General features: G+C 32.6%; 2 protein-coding genes across 4 annotated transcripts in view; both read right to left on the bottom strand.

Moving 5' to 3' along the window:
* The window catches only part of LOC126884361 (KAT8 regulatory NSL complex subunit 3), a 720,298-nt gene extending 711,286 nt beyond the window's left edge, over positions 1-9,012 (bottom strand). Inside the window, exon 1 of one of the 3 annotated variants that reach the window (XM_050650291.1) lies at positions 8,188-9,012. In XM_050650291.1, the coding sequence (XP_050506248.1) occupies positions 8,188-8,531 (344 nt within the window). In that variant the 5' untranslated portion in view covers positions 8,532-9,012. The remainder of the gene's footprint in view (positions 1-8,187) is intronic. The other 2 variants (XM_050650289.1, XM_050650290.1) reach the window with 2 other exon arrangements.
* A 4,696-nt stretch (positions 9,013-13,708) lies between these two features.
* LOC126885463 (uncharacterized) lies at positions 13,709-14,434 on the bottom strand. Its single transcript, XM_050652035.1, has one exon. It carries the CDS (start codon positions 14,432-14,434, stop codon positions 13,709-13,711), a length of 726 nt encoding a protein of 241 aa, XP_050507992.1.
* Between the last annotated feature and the right edge of the window lie 6,567 nt (positions 14,435-21,001).

The raw sequence follows: 21,001 nt of genomic DNA, 5'->3' as shown, positions 1-21,001 counted from the left end.
GTTTGAGATTTTTGGTATTACTAATAATTTTTCAGTTATTTTGAAAAAAAAAGGAATTTTTTCAAAATCAGAAAAAAAATTTTTATTTTAAAACCAATTTTTTTCAAAATTGAACAGTTTGAACCAATAAAACTTATTAGATCATTATAAAGATACATAAACAAAATACCTTGTGAAGCAGTAACGATCCATTTTATTTGGGATGCTAATTAGGGGGTGATTTTCGCGATTGTTTTTACCAAAATATAAAAGGGAGCAAAAATATTTTGAGCGTAACTCACTTATTTTAATGTAAGAAGTTAAAAAAAAAACAAAAATAAACCTGTTTTTAAACACTTTAAAAAAATTTTTAATAAGTTTTCCCCGGAAAGTGCTCCGTTTTTTGGTTATTTCACTTTGAAATATTCGATTTGGAATTGGACGAATAAGGACCTACTTTTCATTAGTTACAACTCCGCTTCTACTGGGTATACAGATTTCATGCGTACTCCATTCTTTCACTATTTACAAGCTATATTTTTACTAAGAATATCTTCTTCGATAAAATACTTACTTTTTGAGTTATTTGCGAAAAACCGTCTAAAAACATGTTTTTTGTTGTTAAAAATGAATATATTCACTCGCAAATAACTCTATATTTTTCCCCTCAATTTTTGTAAAATGAAGGGTGTGTAGAGTAGTCAACTTTTTCTTATATAATAATAGACAATTTCAACTACCTATTCCCAAATTTTCATCCTTCCTTTATTTTTTTTGGGTCAGATTATTCTTTGATCGGGCTATGTATCAATTTGAAACGATAAAAAATGACCTACAGTATCATACGCAAAGCATGCGAAACATGGGTGCTGAAAAGTCAGAAACAGACCTTTTAGAAAGATTGAAGAGAAAAATGCTAAGAGCAATATAATATGGAGGTGCGAAAATAGATCAGTGGAGAAGAAGAACCAATAAAGAATTGGAAGAACTGTATAAAGAGCCAACGATAACGATGACGATCAAAGCACAGAGAATAATATTTGGGGCAAATCGAAAGAATGAGAAGTAAAAGAATGCCAAAATGGTACTCTTACGTAGACCATAACAAAAGAGAAGGAAAGGCAGGCCAAGAGAAAGATGGGAGGACAGTGTGTACGAAGACCTGAAGAAAAGTAACATTGAGAGATGGAAACAACTAGCATTGAACTGAAGGAGAGGGAAGTAGGTGGTGAAAGTTTGTATAAATGGACTGAATTGGAATTATATAAAATTTCTAAGACTAAAATAAAATATAATCAGAAATGTAAACGTTTTATTCCTAGGCCAACAAGGAATATTGAGCTTAATAAATAATAAAAAATGTAGTTCTATATCGTAAAATGTTTGGAAAAAGTTCTTTATTTTATATTTGCTATCCACATTTGCGGATACGTGCTGTCGTGCACGGATGGGTGCTGTCGCCACAATTATTCAATGTGTACTCCCAACTAATATTTCAGGAGGCACTATGGGAAAGAATTGAAGGTGTAAGGATTGGAGGGAGCATCATTAATAACATAAGATTTGCAGACGATACCGCAATCATGGCAGAGAATATAGACAATTTACAAATTCTCCTAGATATCATTAACGGAGAAAGCAAAAAGATGGGACTAACAATGAATATAAATAAAACCACATTAATGGTGATCTCAAAAAACCCTGTTGACAACATACATCTGACATTGGAGGTAAACCGATAGAAAGAGTCGAGAGGTATAAATACCTAGGAGCAATTATAAACTCACAATTAGATCAAGATGAGGAAATAAAGTGAGAATAGAAATAGCTCAAAAAGGATTTATAAAATTCAAGTTAATGTTTACAAATAAGAAATTGAGTATGGACATTAGATTGAGGTTCGTCGAATGTTATGTTTGGTCGCAACTACTATATGGGGTAGAAACTTGGACTCTAAAAGCACAATCCGTAAAAAAATTGGAGGCATTCGAGATGTGGCTGTATAGGCGTATTCTGAAAATTCCTTGGACTGCAAAAGTCTCAAACGAAGAAGTGTTAAGAAGAATTGGACATGGCAGGAAGCTTATGAACACAAAATAAGAAAAACATCGTATCTGGGCCACATACTTCGTAACTATAAATACTCTCTGCTACACGTCATCATGCAAGGAAGAGTAGAGGGGAAAAAGGTTTGGGAAGAAAGAAGAAATCTTGGCTGAGGAATATCAGAGATTGGACTAACCTCAGTGTTGAACAGATATTTCACTTTGCAAAAGACAGAGAAGCGTTTAAAAAGGTGATCGCCAACCTTGGTTAGAAGACGGCATAAGAAGAAGAAGATCCGCATTTACACATCATTTTTACTGTCAACGTCCGGTGTTGAGTGTCAGTTGTCAGTTGAAGGGTACAGGTTCATATATCGCCGAATTATTTTTGTTTGAAAAACCGTCCATATAGAGGAGGTGCCCGGCAAAGGGAGGTGTCCGTTAAGAGAGAGTTTACTGTATTTCATATTATTACTAGAATTTATTACTTTATTAGAACTATCTATCACTTTTGATTCATTGTTTCAATTTTTATGTGTGTTTTTATACTTTTATTACTTCCGAAGTAACAGTCACTAAAAGTGACTTTTCAGCCTAGGTCCAAAATACCTATACGCGATTTTCGGCAATTTCGTGAAATGAAAATAATATTTACCTAAATTTATTTTTTAATAAGGTTTTTAAAAAATAATTTAGATTATTTAATGGACACTTTGAATTTTGTACATGTATAATATACTAATTATAGAGATAATATATTTAATTTAACGCTAACTATGAAAGTAAAGCAGATCTGCTATTACTCATATTTAAATAACAGCTGCACAAAATACTACGACCGCAAATCTATAACAATTACATGTCTGGCGTCTGGGAACGTTTAGACAGCGTTGCCAAATAACGGAAGTCACAACGAGCGGTGTGGTATACGGAAGTCCCTACGCGTTGTGTATATCACGTGTATTCTCGTACGGGAGCGACACTAGCGCTGATGATATACCGTCGTACTAAAATCTGATCTTATGAGTATATTAGATACGATGTGACTTCTAGTGAAATTTTTGATATAAGCCTTCTAATACCATCTAGTAGCCAAATTCGTAAAAATTTAGGCAAAACGTTGTGACTTCCGAAATCGGAAGTCATAACGGTATATATGAAGTGACAACGTATTACGAGAATCTATTTTGGAAGTTACATGGATACATGTATCAATATATATATATATATATATATATATATATATATATATATATATATATATATATATATATATATAAATATATATATATATATATATATATATATATATATATATATATATAAATATATATATATATATATATATATATATATATATATATATATATACACAGTGAGCACGTAAAGGTTGGAATAAATTCATTTTCTCGAGAATGGACGATTTTGAAAAAAATCCTGAAATAGGTCAATTTTTATTTTTAAATTACGCCTTTTTGGCATATATATCATACTAGTGATGTCACCCATCTGGGCGTGATGACGTCATCAATGATTTTTTTTAAATGGGAATAGGAGTCGTGTGATAGCTCATTTGGAAGGTAATTTAATTCTATATGCAGTAATATAAATATTAAGATAATTATTTATACAAGGTGCCCAAAAAAATTTTTTTTTGAATTAAAGGACATCACACACATCTTATGGAAAATATAATGTCACTCAAATTCAATAAAACTTATACGAATAGATTCGTTTTAAAGTAACGGTCAAATCTTATCATTGGGCCAACTCTTAATTACGTATAATTACGGCGCAAATTGCAATTAAAGTTTATCGAAATCACATTTTTTGAGTCAGTAAAAGTGTCAGTTACCTTCACTATTGCTCTGGGTGCTATTCAAAAGAGCTTAAAACCCCCACTGGTCCTAAGCGGATTAGTGAAACTAATCCGCTGATTTATGGAGTACCGACAATTTGGGTGTTTTAAAATATTTTTTCTCTCTCTAACTTATGCACGTACCCATTTGATTTCAGATTTATTTATATCAATTTCTGCTCTTATTATTGAAAATATAGAGTTGGCGCAATGATAAGATTTGACCGTTAATTTAAAACGAATCTATTCATATAAATTTTATTGAATTTGAGTGACATTATATTTTCCATAAGATGTGTGCGATGTCCTTTATTAACATAAAAAAAGAATGCATGTAATTTATTTAATTCAAAATACATTTTACTGCTCCCAGAAAACAGAAAAAATGTTTATTTGAAAAATATAATCATTGCTTTTCGCTTAAATAAAATGTTCAAACTGTCAAGAGGAAGGTGGGTGGCTGCTTTAATATTGAATTTAAGCAAAAACAATATTTATTTGTCAAATAAACATTATTTCCTGTTTTCTGATAGCAGGAAAATGTATTTTGAGTTAAATAAATTACACACATTCTTCTTTTTATGTTAATAAATTTAATTCAAAAAAATTTTTTTGGCACCCTGTATAAATAATTATGTTAATGTTTATATTACTGAATGGAGAATTGAATTACCTTTCAAATGAGCCATCACACGACCCCTATTTTCATTTAAAAAAATCATTGATGACGTCATCACGCCCAGATGGGTGACATCACCGGTATGATATGTATGCCAAAAAGTCGCAATTTAAAAATAAAAATTGACCAATTTCAGGATTTTTTCCCAAAATAGTCCATTCTCGAGAAAATGAATTTATTCCAACCTTTACGTGCTCACTGTTATATATATTTAACATTTAATTAACTAAAAACTAATTTAATAAACTAAAAACATATAATTTTAAGTAAAAAATTTTAAATACAAACATTTAGTCATTTTTCAAATGCTTCAGAATGACATGTTTCCTCCTACTGGATGTCATGTTCATCTTCTCCAGCATTGAGATTATCAGTTGTGGTCCACTCTGTTAATTCATAATAAAAATGTCTGACAATATCAGGTATACAGTCTGTTCCAACGAAAATTTGACCCCCCCAGAAACTCAGAAACCAAGAGCTCCTTCAAAATTTAAAAACACATCAATTTTTAATGGGAATGGGACGAATTTTCTTGCAAAATTCATGCCCTCTAATGTAACCCCATACTGCCTCGCATCGACCCCCACTAAATAGCAAGTGTGGTCGAGTGGCACATCATTTGAAAGGTAATTTTTTTTTTCTCTAAATGACGCTCTATTTTTTTGATTTACTTAATAAGTTTGAAGATAATTTTGGAATTAACAAATTTATTATAAATTAGTTAAATCCCAAATTATCTTTAAAGTTATGCCGCAAATTAAAAAAAAAAAAAAAATAGAGAGTCCTGTAGAGAAAAAAAATACCTTTCAAATGATGTGCCACTCGACTACACTTGCTATTAAAAAAAACTGGGTGTTGATGCGGGGCAGGGAAAGGGGGGACGAATGTTGCATGAAAATTCGTCCCCCTTTTGATACAAATTGACATTTTTTTTTAATTCTGAAGAAACTCTTGGTTTCTGAGTTACTGGGAGGGGGGTCAAATTTTCGTTGGAACACTCTGTATAGGATAACAGCTTATCAATATCTTAGAGTGGCACATTTTAAGTGGTACTTTACCAGATGGATAACAAACTATTGTGGGAAATTCAATTGATTGATCGCTGACTTGAGAAAGTTTATAGGTTTGTTCCCTATAAACCTATATACACCCTAGAATTCTAATAAGGAAAACTGATAAGTACATCCAAATAACTATACAATGAAAAATAGAAAGTATTCTGTCAACTACTGGTATCATTCCAAAGAATCTTCTAGAGAGCATGAAACAGCTGGGTCTTAGTGAAAATATCTATAAGATCATGCAAAAAGTGGTCTCATTTCATTTACGTAGAGCCTAACAAGAGGAGTAGTCCCAGAGTTCAATGTTGTTGATAATGTAGGTAAATGGATGAGTAAATTTTCTTCTTATAGGGAGCAGGGCCCCGTAAGACGTACTGGCGCCTGTGTGCAAAAAAGGATTTTGGCGCCCCTTAAGGCATTTTGGATCATGTTTTTTATATATTTTTTGAAGGTAGGTAGGTGCTTGAAATAAACCAGAAAACTGAACTTTAGAATGTGAGTTTCACCCCTTCTCGGGGGTGAAAAAACATACGTTCAAAAAATACTTTTCAATACTCTGTCAATACTTTTCAAGTTATTTCCGAGTACAATGTTCATTTTTCAACAAAAAAAAAAACAAGTTTTTAGACGGATTTTCGCAAATAACTCAAAAAGTAAGTATTATATCAAAAAAATATCTTATAAAAAAGTGAAAAAAATGGTGTAAGTACCTATGTATGAAGTCTACAAACCCAGTAGAAGCAGAGTTGTTGCTGATGAAAAGCAGGTTCTTATTCGTCAAATTACAAATCAAATATTTCAACGTAAAATAACCAAAAAATCGAGCACTTATCAGGGAAAACTCGTTACAACTTTTTTAAAGTGTTTAAAAGAACCTATATTTTTTAACATCAAAAGTAAGTAGGTAAGTTAAAAATAATGTTGGCCCCTTTCTTTGGTAAAAAAATCATGAAATCCACCTCCTAATTAGCATCCCAAATGAAATTAATCGTTACCACTTCACCACAAGTTTCATCGGTTCAAAGCGCTTATTTTTGAAAAGGCTGTAGTTAAAAGGGCGAAAAAGCTGAACGAGTCACTAATCATGAGTGTATGCAAAATTTAAACAGCCATATCTTCCAATTTTTGTCTTACAGGAAAACAAAACATCCAAAATATTCAGAAAAGCAAAATCTACATCTTTTTACTGCTTGAGATTTTTGGCAGGTATCACTAATTAATTTTAAAGTTATTTGGAAAAAGAAATTTTTTCAACATTGAAAAATAATTACTTTAAACCGATGAAACTTACAGATCATATAAATAAAGCTTTTCTTAGACATTTTAAAGAAGTTGTAATGAGTTTTCCCCGAAAAGTGCTTAATTTTTTGGTTATTTCACGTTGAAATATTCGATTTGGAATTTGACAAATAAGAACCTACTTTTCATTAGCTACAACTCTGTTTTCTACTGGGTTTTGCACACTTCATATTATTATATAAATTATTTTTTTCACTTTCTTGTAAGCTATATTTTTGCTAAGAGTATTTTTTAGATAAATAATTAGTTTTTAATTGCGAAAAACCGTCTAAAAACGGGGTTTTTTTTGTTGAAAAATGAACAACTCACTTGCAAATAACTCAAAAAGAATTAACATATTGAAAATTTCTATACAACAAAAGTTGCTTAGAATTAGTCAGTTCATCCAATTCCGGACTTATTTTGAACGAATGTTTTCTCACCCCCGAGAATACCCCCCGGTATTCTCCGGCATATTCACCTGAGAATATCCCTTTTACCCCCAGAGTAAAAGCACACATCGGTACAGTAGGTATCACTTCTTGTATTGTTAGCTATGTGTATGCCAAGTTTTATGTCAATATAAGCGGTTCTTTAAAATTTACAACAAAAACCGTAAGTAAATGGACTACTATTAGTAGGCTAAAATATCAAAATGAAACAAACAGAATAAAAGCTTAACAAAATAAATTAAAATGCCTGACTACCTGAATATACTAATAAAATTTCGTGTGTGTTTAAACTGAATCCTATTTAATTTCTCAACTTTTATTTTAAAATTAATTTTTGTTTTTTTGTTTCTTTTGCAATTTTTGACCCAGGGTTTTGGCGCCCCTAAAGGATGGCGCCCGTGTGCATTGCACACTTTGCACATATGGTAGCGGGGGCCCTGATAGGGAGTGAAAGCTGTGTGGCATTAACCCAGGAACAGTCGTGCTCCTTTCTGTCAAGTAATCGGTCGCACGTTAGATTTTATCTAACAATATGAATTTAATACAAATTTTTACTTGATAGTATTTTTATTTATTTGTTATGTTAGAGATATTATTTTTAACAATAATTAATAAAGCTAATTGGTTCTCACCAAAGCCATAAATTCCACAAAAAGAAGAAGAAAAAAATAAACTTACACATTACTACACCCTTCCTCGAGGCACTTATGAGTAGAAAGTTATGTTGCAAAATTTTTCATCAAGTTATCACGAAAAAAGATAATTGTTCGATTTTTTTCTAACAGCGCGACTGCTTTCATGTTAATCTGGATAATAATAACAGTGAAACACTTACTTTGACACCAATTCCTCCCAGTCTACCTCTATATCTGTTCTTGCAGCAATTGCTTGGTTTTCACATTCATTCATTAGAGTTTTTGCCTTAGCCACATCATAATTAGGGACTGGCACTTCAACTTCAGCTTCAACATCTATCAGTTCTTCTGTTTCGGGTATTGCTGGTTTCGTAGGAATTAGTTTCGGCATAAATAATGTCTTGGTAGGTCTTAAAAAGCTTGCTTCTGGTCTCCAATCCCATGGTCTGGCATAGCAATGCTCAGTAGATATGGTCCAGTTTTCTCTATCAAAACTGTTAGTGAGTTGAGTTGGATAGGTGTATCTTGCTTCTTCGATGACCATGGCCGCTTTTCAACTTATGTTGGTTTTACAAAAATATCTTAAGATTGTAACCTATAACAAATTTGTTCTAAGTAGTAGTAAAAAAATATTTTAAATTGATTCCTTATTCAATTCTTTGGTGATCGATTTGGAAAATCTCTTTATAAATATCACATTATCGCCTAAATTTTCTTGTTGGTTTTCTAAAACTTCACAACCTTATATGAAAATATTTTACAAAATTATTATTACAAACTACAAACAACGATTAATTGCTTCTTCTTCTTCTCTTCATTTAAATGGCCTTAGCTGCCACGGCTATCCGGCCAGGATCAGTGAATATAGACTTGAATATTCAAGAGCCGTAGCTGAGGCTGAGGTACATCTGGGCTTAAGCTCATAGCTCCTGAATCTGAAATAATTAAGAGATAAAAAAAACTTTGTAATTGTTTATAAGTTCCATAACTAAAGTTCTACTATTAATGGTCTAGTTCTAGTACTACCATGATACTAGAAATAACAAGATAATGCACATCCGGAAGTCGTGACGTAACTGGAGACCGGCAAGTTCGTAATGGTTCGTAATCATTCGTAATGTCCGATTACTTTGAATTGTTCGTGGTTGTATTTTATATTTTATCTTTGACAGTTATTTTGACTGGAATCTCGAATTCTTTTCGAATACATTGAAGTTTAATGTTATTTTGCTAATTGAATAATTTCATCACATAATGCATACAAATCCCATTTAACTTTAACAAGAATTCAAATTCAACTTCCGGTTTCCAGTTACGCAATCAATGCGCGTACTCGGACGTTTTGAGCTACGGGAAAATACTATCTCTTTATTTATATCATGAGTACTACCACGCAAAACCGCACTAAGCACAAAGCACATGCATTGCAAGCAAGCATAAAGTCATAAAGTTTTTAAGAAAGCTACACACGAGTCATTGTTGATGTTAAAAACTTTTGCACTGCGATTAATGTCTTTGAGTTTAAATTTTTAAACAACACATCAGTTAATGTCGGATCACCTTCTAGTTCCCTTCTAAGCAACTGGGACTCTCTTTGGAACCTAGTACATTCCAATAAAACATGTTGTAAAGTTCCTACACTGCCACATAAACACTGGTTTGAATTCACTACCTTCAATCTAAATAAATGTGCAGGAACACTACAATGTCCAGTTCTCATACGACACATTTGTGTGATTATACCTCTCCCCAGGTTGGGAAATTTTGTAAACCATGCCTTTTTATATGGAACTGCAACTTGTGAGCAATAAGTAATTCCTTTTGCCTGTCCTATTTGTTGGAATCGATTTTCCCAACCAATCCATAAGTTTTCTTTATATTTAATTTGAAAATCTTTAAAGGGGGCCTTTGGTATAGGCAGCTTTCTTCCAAGATTCGCAAGATGGTCAGCTCTACCATTCCCAATAATTCCAGTGTGACTTGGAATCCATGCAAATTTAATTTCTCTATGTTGGTCATCAAATTCACATAGTTTTTGTTTTAGTTGGAGAGTTTGTGAGTCTATTGCCGCCTTGTAGCTTGGTCTTGTGATTTTTTCTAGAGCACTCTTAGAATCACTACAGATGAGGCACTTTGTAAAATTATTCTGTTGGATTAACTCCAATGCTTTTTTAATGGCAAATACTTCTGCTGAGCAAATTGAATTAGCGGATGGTAATCTTGCTGTTAACTGTGTTCTCTCGTTAAGGTATATCCCAATACCTACATTACCTTGTTTATCTTTGGATCCATCTGTGAAAATAAGTTTATATTCCGACCAGTTATTGAGGTACCATTCCATAAACTTGGTTTGGTTATTTGCCTCTTTGCCCATATTGACACTTTCATAAGCCATAGGAGAAATCTGAATATTAAGTGGAAAGGAGTGACAAGGAAATAAGGAGCTATGTGCTACCTCATGAATTTCATGTAAAGTATTCTGGAAAGCAGCCAGTATTGGTGGGAAATATTTTCTTCTCCAAAAACTAAAGTAACCCAGAAAGACATTGTGAAATTGCTCAATTGAGGCATATATTGGGTTGTCATAGGCTACTACTTTTAAAATGAATTTAGATGCTAGCCATATTCTTCTGAGATCTAACGGTGTTTCTCCACACTCTGACAAAATTATATGAACTGGAGATAAGACCTCATAAATCCCCCCACCACTCTAAGAGCTCTATACTGAACCTTATCCAATTTTGCAAGTAGAGAACGTGCACAACCTCCCAGAAAAATGGATCCATAGTCAAGATGTGATCTAATGTATGCCTTATATAGAGTGAGTAAAGTTGCAGGATGTGCTCCCCACCAAGTTCGACACAAACAACGAATAATATTGACTCCACTGGAAGCCCTCAATGCCATCTTTTCAATTTGACTTCTCCAAGAAAGGGAACTATCTAGAATAACTCCCAAATAGAAACTTCTTGTTTCCAATCTAAACGTGTGTTATTCACTGATAGTGAATTCGGAATATTATTCCTATTTCTATCAAAAAAAATTGCTTGACTTTTGCTAGATGACAGACACATTCCCATATCATGAAGTTTATTAGAAATACTTTCTACTGTACCATTTAATTTTTCCACAACACCCACCCAGCTGTTGCCGGAGCAGTAGAGGGCAACATCGTTTGCATACTGAGTAATTAGAACATCCTCTGGCACACAAAATGAGATTATATTGATGACAATATTAAATAGTACTGGACTCAAAGGGGAACCCTGAGGAAGGCCCACATTGGTAGTTCTTGGTCCTAGCAGATTTAAGGAAATAGGATCACGAACAGACACCAAACGATTAGTCAATAAATGTTTAACCAATTCAAGAAGTAACCATGACAAGTTGAGATCTCCCAAAGCGTCCAATAATTGGATGATTGACACTTTATCATATGCAGAAGAAATGTCTAACATAACAGCAGCTGCTGGTTTCCTTTTTGAGATATTCATTGAGATTTCATTGACCAGATGAATTAAGTTTTCAGACACCCCTCTACCTTTACGAAAGCCATTCTGGAAAGGCGATAGTATCATAAAATGTTCTACATACCAATCTAACCTTATTTTTATCATGTTCTCTAAAAGTTTACTAACACACGATGATAAAACGATTGGTCTCCAGCCCGAAAGACAATTTATATTTTTATTGGGTTTGGGAATTAGACACACTGTTTGTGATTTCCACTGAGTGGGAATATGCATTCCTTCCTTTAAACATAAATTGAAAAATTTTAACAGGAACTTGACTGCTGACTCTGGAAGATGTTGCAACATAGAAAATGTTATACCATCCTGGCCCGGCACAGTATCCTTTCGTTCAACCAAAACCAATGAAAGTTCGTTTAAAGTGAAGAGTTCACACTCGATAGTATTAGATTTCACTGGGTGAGACGCAATGTCCTCAAATACGGGTGGAGTCAATGAACAAAGCATTTCCTCCCCTAACGATGAATTACTAGGAGTTCTAACTGAGGCTTTAGTGAAATCCTTATGGAAACTTCTCACTTTTCTCCACATTACTGATATTGGAGTATCAGGGGAAATTGTGGAACAAAACACAACAAATGATTTTTTCTTTTTGGATTTAAGTTCTTTTTTACAATGTGCCCTAATTTTTTTTTAAATTAATGAAGTTTTCTAAAGAAGGTACCTGTTTGAACTTCTTGACTGCCTCCCTCTTTGATTTAATTAAAACTGAACACTCTTCATCCCACCAAGGTAATTGTGGTTTATGGAATCTAAAAGGCCGCGTCTCACCATCAAATAATTTGATCAAACAGTTTGAGCAAACTTGACGTACTTGAGGAAGTACGTCAAAGTGACGTCACAATTGCAGTTTTTTTGAAATTCTAAAAATCTGTGCTCTCACTATCAGTCTAGTTTGATCAAATTTTTTGTATTGAGTTGTCTAACTTGTTTGTACTTTATTTAAAATTAAAATTTTTCATTATTATCCACAATGAACACTCAGGATGTGACGTCACTAACTGTCACTTTCAGTTTGCTCAAACCAGTTTGATCAAATTATTTGATGGTGGGACGCGGTCAACACGCTTTTTCTTAGGGATGAACCTGTTTGCTGCGTCTAATATTAGGTTTTGAAAATCTGTGTAAGACTCATTAGGAATGTTGTTAATGTTAGACTCAATATATTGGTTGAATTGTTCCCAATTGGCTTTTTTCACATTAAAGATACTGCGATCTTGAAGAGGGTCATTTCTTTGGGGACTATTTCTATCCTGCCCGTAACACACTACAAAAGGAAAGTGATCACTTGCTCCTATCTCTGGAAAAACTTCCCAAAGGCAGTCCACAGCCAAACCTGGAGATGCTATAGCTACGTCAGGGACACTGTTTGAGTCAGGCGGTGAAATTCTTGTCGCCTCACCTGTATTGAGAAAACACAAGTTATCCTCCTCCAAAAGATCTGCAAGACGATTGCCGTTCGGATTGTTAGATGATGAACCCCATAAAGAATGTTGGCAATTCAAGTCACCTATGAAGAAAAACGGTTTATCACACATTTGAACCAATTCTCTAAAGATCTCCTTACGAAAACGAACATCTGGTGTCTTATACGATCCTATAATAAATTTTTTTTCAAATTTGACAATGAGAGCCTGCCATTTTTCAGGCTAGTGAATATGTGAAATGTCTATCCTATCAGCTGCCAGAGACTGATGAATAAGTACCGCTATTCCACCCCATCCATCAATCCTATAATCCCTATAGCAGTAAATATTGGGAATATGCAAGTGCTGTGAAAATTTCAGATGTGTTTCATTTAGAAGAATGATATTAACATCATATTCGTTAAGAAACACCATTAGATCTTGCTTATTGTTAAAGAAACCATTAATATTCCAATGTAAAATATTAAATATCATAACTATATATACAATTTGTTACTATTATTATTATTTTTTCTTTTTAATATAAAAAATAATATATTATATTATCTGTAAGAAATAAATGACAATTCAGTCAACACTACTTTTACTAAAATTAGATGTATTATGTGACTCATCAAAACCTGCAAAATCCATATTATTATCAGAGGTTAAATCAACGTTTTTTGAAAATACACTATCCTGAGAATGTACAGGATTGCTCGTTACTGAAAGTGCAAAACTTGGGCCTTGTGATCCCATATACTTTTGTGAATCATTTAATTTGTTTAAAATCGGTAATCTAGGTAAATTTCTGTTAGGTCCTCATTTAATAAAGCTTTATGCGCCTCTTTGTCATAACTAATGTCTTTAAGAATTACTTTATTTTTCCTTTTAACTGGGACCACATGACTTTGACTCTGGAAATGGGAAGTGGAGGATGGGGATTTTTGAAGTGCTTGAGTAAATGCTCTGGGTGAACTGGATAGTAAAGAAGGAAAATCCCTACTTCTCCTCTGAAACATTCTCGAATTTTCTGGCTTTTCCTTAATTGGGGGAAACAGCTTGGCAGCTTCAAAAAAGGTGAGATCTTGGAAGACCATTACTTCATTTATCTTTTTTTGTCTTTCGAATTCTTTGCAAATTGTATTTGTGGCAAGGTGTTCGAGATCGCAGTATAGGCATTTTGGTATAGAAACTGTGCAGTTTTGAAATGTATGTTCATCGGAATATTTCGGGCATCTTGCTTTTCCCCTGCACTGTCTTTGTGAGTGCCCAAATCTTAGGCATTTGAAACATTGCTGTACAGGAGGGATGTATGGATCTACTGTTACCAAGTTTGAATAGATAATTATTTCTTTAGGGGGAGTTCTTACGTCAAAGAGTAGTTGTACAGTTCCTGTTGGAATGTATGTAACGGTCCCATTGCTATCTAAAACTCTTCTGTTAAGTCTTCTGGCCGATATAATTTTCCCGTTTTTTTGTAATTTACTGTCGTTAACTATGTTTTCCATTGAAATATTTTTACTTACATCTCTAATAAGGGAGAGATTAAATGTCCAGCAAACGACGGCAATGTTGCCAGATTCCTTTTAGCGGGAATTTTAAAATTTTATAGTCTAATGCCAATTTGGTTTTAAATTTGACAGTTCTGTTTTCTCAAGTCAAAAATCTTAACCTTACTTTTACAAGTGATTAGGATTATTATTATTATTTTATTTACATGTAAATTAAAACAATAAATATTGTACTGTGTCATAATTTAAAACTCATTATGTTGTAGTCTTTTCCAGTTGATAAAATTGCAATTCAAAAACTTTTAGGTATGTAACTTCCACATTATTATTTATTTTTTAAGTATTAAGGTTGATGTTGATATCAAAAATTTAGATTTCAAAGATAGTTTTATGTAGGTAGATATTAATAGAGTAATATTAGATAATAGAGTAGATACAAAGTAAGCTGTAGCTGTAAGTACTGCCCATGTAATCACCTATTATGTTTTTTTTTTAGATTTGCACTGTATGGATGGCACAGGAAGAAAACAAAAGTACAAGAGCATGAAACATCTTATTATGAATGTATATGTATGTGATCCTCAAAAAATTATTTTACAAATCAAGATAGAGAAAGAGCTTTAAAATCCCAAGGATCCTGCAAAATGTTTATTTGGTGTACTACTCGAATAATAGTATCTAAAAATATTGAAACCGATTGTTGTGCAGTAACATATTTTAAAACACATTACGGGTATGAGGATGATATAGCTTACATAAATACCAAAATCAGATAAATATCTCTTCAAAGTTTATTTTGAGACTTTCTTCAAAAATGTAAGTAAAATATTTGCATATCGATGGCGGAAAGGCAGGACTTCGTAACTGAAAAATTTTTATAACATGAGTTACTTCAGTTTTCGCTTTAGAATAAGTGTATAGGCAGCTATTAAACAGCGGTTACAGCTGGGAAAGTTTCCGGAAGGCTTCCAAAAGGCTTTCCCAGCTCTAAAAGCTGTTTAATAGGTGCCGATACACTTATTCTAAAGCGAAAACCGAAGTAACTCATTTTATACAGATTTTCAGTTACGAGGTCCTGCCTTTCCGCTGTCGATATACACAATATAATTTAAAACAAGGATGTTACCGCTAAACCACTTTTTAAATATTAATCATGAATATTTACTACAGTTTACAATTTCAAACTAGTGTTTGATTCTCCTATAGGTACTTATATTTTACTTTTTTAGTAAACTTCAGACTGTTCAGGATAGCATAATAGCATAGGAGACGAATTAAAAAGAATTAATTTACTTACAAGAAAAGATATCACAAACATTAAACTCTCTTATGGCATTGATTTGAAAGATGGATTTATGTACAATGATGATGCAACCAGTGTTTATTTTTGGGTTGAATGCTTACAGACTCATGTCCAATATTATTTTACAAACAACAGGGCATACTAATGGATATTCATTCTGAATTTAACATTTATGATTTTTGTCTTATTTTCCTTAATGCTGTGCCAAAAGGAAATGTTAATTAAGTTTGGTAAATCCTTTATCACAATCGATGGAACTCATGGGCTCAATTCCTATGGCTTTGAACTTATGACAATATTAGTAAAAGATGAATTTGGGAATGGATTTTGTACTGCTTTCTTATTTTCAAATAGAAAAGATACCTACAGTAGAACGTCAATAATCCGGATTAATTGGGACCGGACCCCATCCGGATTATCGAATTATCCGGATTATCGGAATTACCTCAAAAAAGGCCAGTACACATATTAAAGTACAACAAACGTTTTAAAATTTTATGTTTTCTCTTGTACAGTAAAGTTTCTAGAGGTGAAATTAATCAAAACTTTTTTTTATGTTTAAACACTGTATTGTAAAATTAATTTATAATAGCACCATGTGTACAGTAAAAATATTCAGACACTATTTGGGCTTTTAAAAAAATCTGTAAAATATTTTGAACTGCGGTAGAGGTTCGTTTTTCGCAGGGAAGTTTTTAATTTATTTTAAAAGAATCACATATTTTTGCTAGATACAAATCCGGATTATTGACGGTCCGGATTTTTGACGTCCGGATTATCGACGTCCTACTGTACTTTTATCTACCAATTTTTTTAAATACATGTCTGTGTTGGTAATATTATATGTATAGTCAAATGTTTTCATATCAGTGACACCTTTTACAACGCCTTGTCAAATGTAATGGGTATTGTTTATAATAGACTGTTAAGTGCCTGGCACATAGATAGGGCATGGCAAGTAAATCTTAATAAAATATCTGATTCTGAAAAAAATCCTATTATGTATACAAGATCTATTAATGATGGTTTAGAGAGTATTAATAGCTTTTTGGGTAGACTTCTAAGTAGAACATTGTTCTTCCAAAAATGACCACGATTAATTGCAATAGGGCTTTTCATTCACAGTCATTTGTTTCGAGCTTCTGTCATGTGTCACATAATATTAATATATCTACGTCCGGTCGCGTTCATCAGACAGAGAGCTTGGAATCGGCTTGCAATCGGATTGGAAGCTCTTTTACTAGTGAACGGTGCGCTGAATTAATCGGATTGGAAGCGCTCGCCATTTTATTCAGCCTTAAATTTGTTATTGTGCTGTGATAGGAATCCCGCCAACTTTAAAATTAAGTTCAAAGTAAAATGGATAATTTAATTAAAATTGAATATAAATACAATAATTATTGTATGTAATTTATTGTAAATATTTATAGTTGTTATTTTAGTATTATTAATATGTATCCTATATATAGTTATTATCTAAATAAAATTAAGTTAGAAATATTTGTGTTTTTTATTAATTTATATAGTTATTAGAAATATGTATTAACACAATATCTGTAGTAGGTACCTACCTCATTTATTTTCCAACAATCCAGTTTTTGATTGATTCACAAATCTTATAAAAATTGGTATTGATTGCATACCAACTATTTATAATTGTAGATTCTGTAGATTTAGAATCTTTAATTTATTATCAAAATTTTCTTGTTCTGGTAGTAAACGTTTATTATTCTGGTAAGATTTCATTAAGTTAATGAGGAGTATCTAGATATGCCGAATTTTGAATGAGATTTATATTCGCTGGTAAAATATGGAATCTGCTTGAGTTAAATAGTTAATAGGCCTGAATCCTGCGTACGAAAAGACAGTTTATTAATAGCAAGCTGAAAATTTGTTATTAGCTTAACGGTGTCTAGTCAGACAAACTTTGATGTTTTAATTTAAAACAAACACTGGAACGGGAAGTTTTAATTGTGGAACAGGTTACAGATTTCGAATGTCACACTACGAAAACGTCTCATCTATTGTGTCGGACAGAACTTCCGATTGATTTGCTACTCTTTCATTAGCATGCAAAAATCAGACTGCTATTTACCACCAATATAATTCCTATCCTCTGACATGTTCTACGTGTCGGAATTATTAAAATGTCCAACATATTTTTCGGAGAAAAATTTTTTCATATATTATATAAAGTTTGCTATTGAATAAACTTAAAAACAACCTGCTGGTTTTCACAATCAAAAACTTGTCAGGATGACATTTTCCACAATTAAAGCTTCCCCTGTTCCAGTGTTTCTATACATCAAAATGTGTCCAACTAGACACCGTTAAGCTATTAACAAATTTTCAGCTTGCTATTAATCAACTTTTTTTTGGTATGCGGAATCCAGGCCTAAGTACGAAATTTTTATAAGTAGATGTTTAAAAAAATTAATTATACAGTTTAAACAGCTTTTTCAAAACTATTTACAATCATATTATTTGTTGTCATTTCATGGAATTAGGCATACTCCAAATTTAATATAAGTAGAGGAACTATGAAAAAAGGACTAGAGGGAGATATAATCTATTTTTTAATAAGATTCTTTGATCACAACCAATTAACTCTTGAGATAAACTGGTAATGCAATAGACATCCCTTTATGATGCTCATACAGAAGCACATTTCCAAGCAATCTTACATTACAAAGTTGTTGCTGGCATCCTATAAAGGGAAAAAATAATTATTTTGCATGGTTACAATATATTATCTTGAAGCTGTATTCGATAAAAAATTCTGAAACGAGAAGGCTCACTTTAATCCTTCCATATAAAAGACATGACGTTTCGGGCCTATTGAGCCCCACTTGCCCGGATAAGGGCGAAAACAGTAAAAGAAAACGGAGCAGCATAAGGTACTGTTGGTTGGGAGCACTCTGAAGACCACCATGTGTTCGTTGTTCTCTGATAATACCATCAATACAGAATATAATTATTTATATGAGTCTGGCTATGTCAAATGAAATAAGGATCGAGAGACCTTTTAAGATCTCTCAGTGAAACAAATGCAATTTTAGAGTCACAACCAAATACTAGGAACCCTAAGAAAGAAATTCCTAGAAAGAATGGACGGACAATTCTTGTTAACAAATTCTGCATAACAATTTAGGAGGAAGATATATGAAAGGTTGTGTTACAATACATTTAGTTTTTATCTAAGCATGAAAATAAATAATATGAACACATTTGTACTACATTTATTTTCAAACAAACCAGTTTTTTATTGATTCACACAAATTTTTTATTGATTACGATTTACAATTAACCCATTCGCAGATACGATTATATATGCATGTACTTGCAAGGGGAAATTACTGTCTGCATATCGATACACTTTTGGCAAAGTAACGTGACATTTTTGGCGAAAATCATATTTTTCCATTAAACTAACACTATTATTGTTTAGAAGGTACTGCCAAAGTGTAGTAAGCCTAGAATTACTTTAAACATTAATATATATGTATAGGCTTACTATACTTTGGCGGTGCCTTCTGAACAATAATAGCGTTAGTTTAATGCAAAAACATGATTTTCCAAAATGTCACTTACGTTACTTTGCCAAAAATGTATCGATATGAGGATGTGTCCACAAATGTGTTAATACAATACATATTTACAATAAAATTATATTATAGAATATTTACAATATTCTATATATAATTTTAATTAAAATATATAATAATTAAATTTTACCTGGAAAGTAGTTCTGGACATACGAAAATGTCCTCTAAATTGGATATTGAATTATGGTTTATATATATTTAAAGTAATTTTAATTCCTTGTTATTATTTCATGTCATCCTTCTGGAATAATTTGAGGTAGGTACATCGGCTAAATGTATAACGGCATTTGCAAATTTCGGGAGGGATAATTTCGTCCCCAAACAAAAATTCTTCAAGAATATTATCCATTTTGATTCAGACACAGTTTTATGGATTTGTTGAAAAACGTCAAATAGCGAATAGTTGACAGTTTTTACTTTTTGATAAAAAAACCTCATCAAACCTAATTTAATTTGAAAATAGTTGTTAAATTTGTTAATTTTTTATTTAACGCTGATAAGAAGTCGAGGTCCGCTGGGATGAACAGCCTCGGCTTCTTTTCGCAGTGAATTATCTCTTGTGATTTTTGTTGTGTTTGACGTTTGATTTTTTGGAAGAAAACTTGAAATAGACAAATCTGTGACTATCGTTCGAGGTGAACGGACGACTTTTGAAACTCATCCAAAGGGTAAGGGCCAAAACTACCTATATTTTCCTGTTAATTTCTAATTTGCATCGCCTAGTATAGATTTTAAATTCGTCAATCCGCCGCATAAGATGGAAGAAGAAGTTTCTCCCGATCCTCCTCCACCACCTGACCCTCCTAATAAAATCAACCAATATGAATGTCAATCTCAACGTTTAAGTATTCAAAAAAGTCTTACAATAAAAAAACAAATACTATATTCGGAGACCGACATAGGTCCTTACGAAGTGTTTGTCCAAGGTCAGAATAGCAATATTGGAGATTATCACGTGTTAAGCATAGCTAAATCTATTTCTGTTTTAAAAATTAAAGACATCACGAAAATCAGTAGAAAGGGTAAAAACAGGTTAGGTGTATTATTTGCTACTAGAAAAGCAGCCAACGATTTCGTTGTGAGAAAAGATTGGGAAGCCCTAGGGTATGAGGTGTTCATTCCATTTCATCAGGTTTCTTGTAGGGGTATAGTAAGGGGAGTTAATAAAAAATTCACAGAGGAAGAAATAAAGGAGGCATCAGAAACAAACTTGGCTTTATGTAAGATATTAAGTGTTAAGCGAATGAATCGAAGAGTACAAGTAGATTCAAAGATTGAATTTGTCTCCACGGGAACTATTAGCATAACTTTTTCAGGAAAAACTATTCCTAAAGAAATTTCCATATATCAACTACCAATGAGGGTCACACCATTCATCAGCCCTGTTCTTCAATGTGGGAATTGCTTACTTTATGGCCATTCTACGAACCAATGTAGAGGAAAAAAGAAATGTGCTAGATGCGGAACTTCTCATGAGGATTCTTCATCTAATACGTGTACAAAATATTGCATTTTCTGCAAATCTTCTGACCATGAATCAAGTAGTCGTAATTGTAGAGAGAGAGTCAGACAAAAAGATATTAAGGATCTAATGTCCTTTTCTAATCTATCTTTTTATGAGGCAAGTCAGCAGGTTCCTAGGATCTCTAATATTTC

The sequence above is a fragment of the Diabrotica virgifera genome, chromosome 5 (assembly GCF_917563875.1).
Source record: "Diabrotica virgifera virgifera chromosome 5, PGI_DIABVI_V3a".
NCBI classification, from domain to species: domain Eukaryota; kingdom Metazoa; phylum Arthropoda; class Insecta; order Coleoptera; family Chrysomelidae; genus Diabrotica; species Diabrotica virgifera.
Note: the sequence above shows the minus strand (reverse complement) of the source record. Positions and strands in the feature narration are given on the sequence as shown.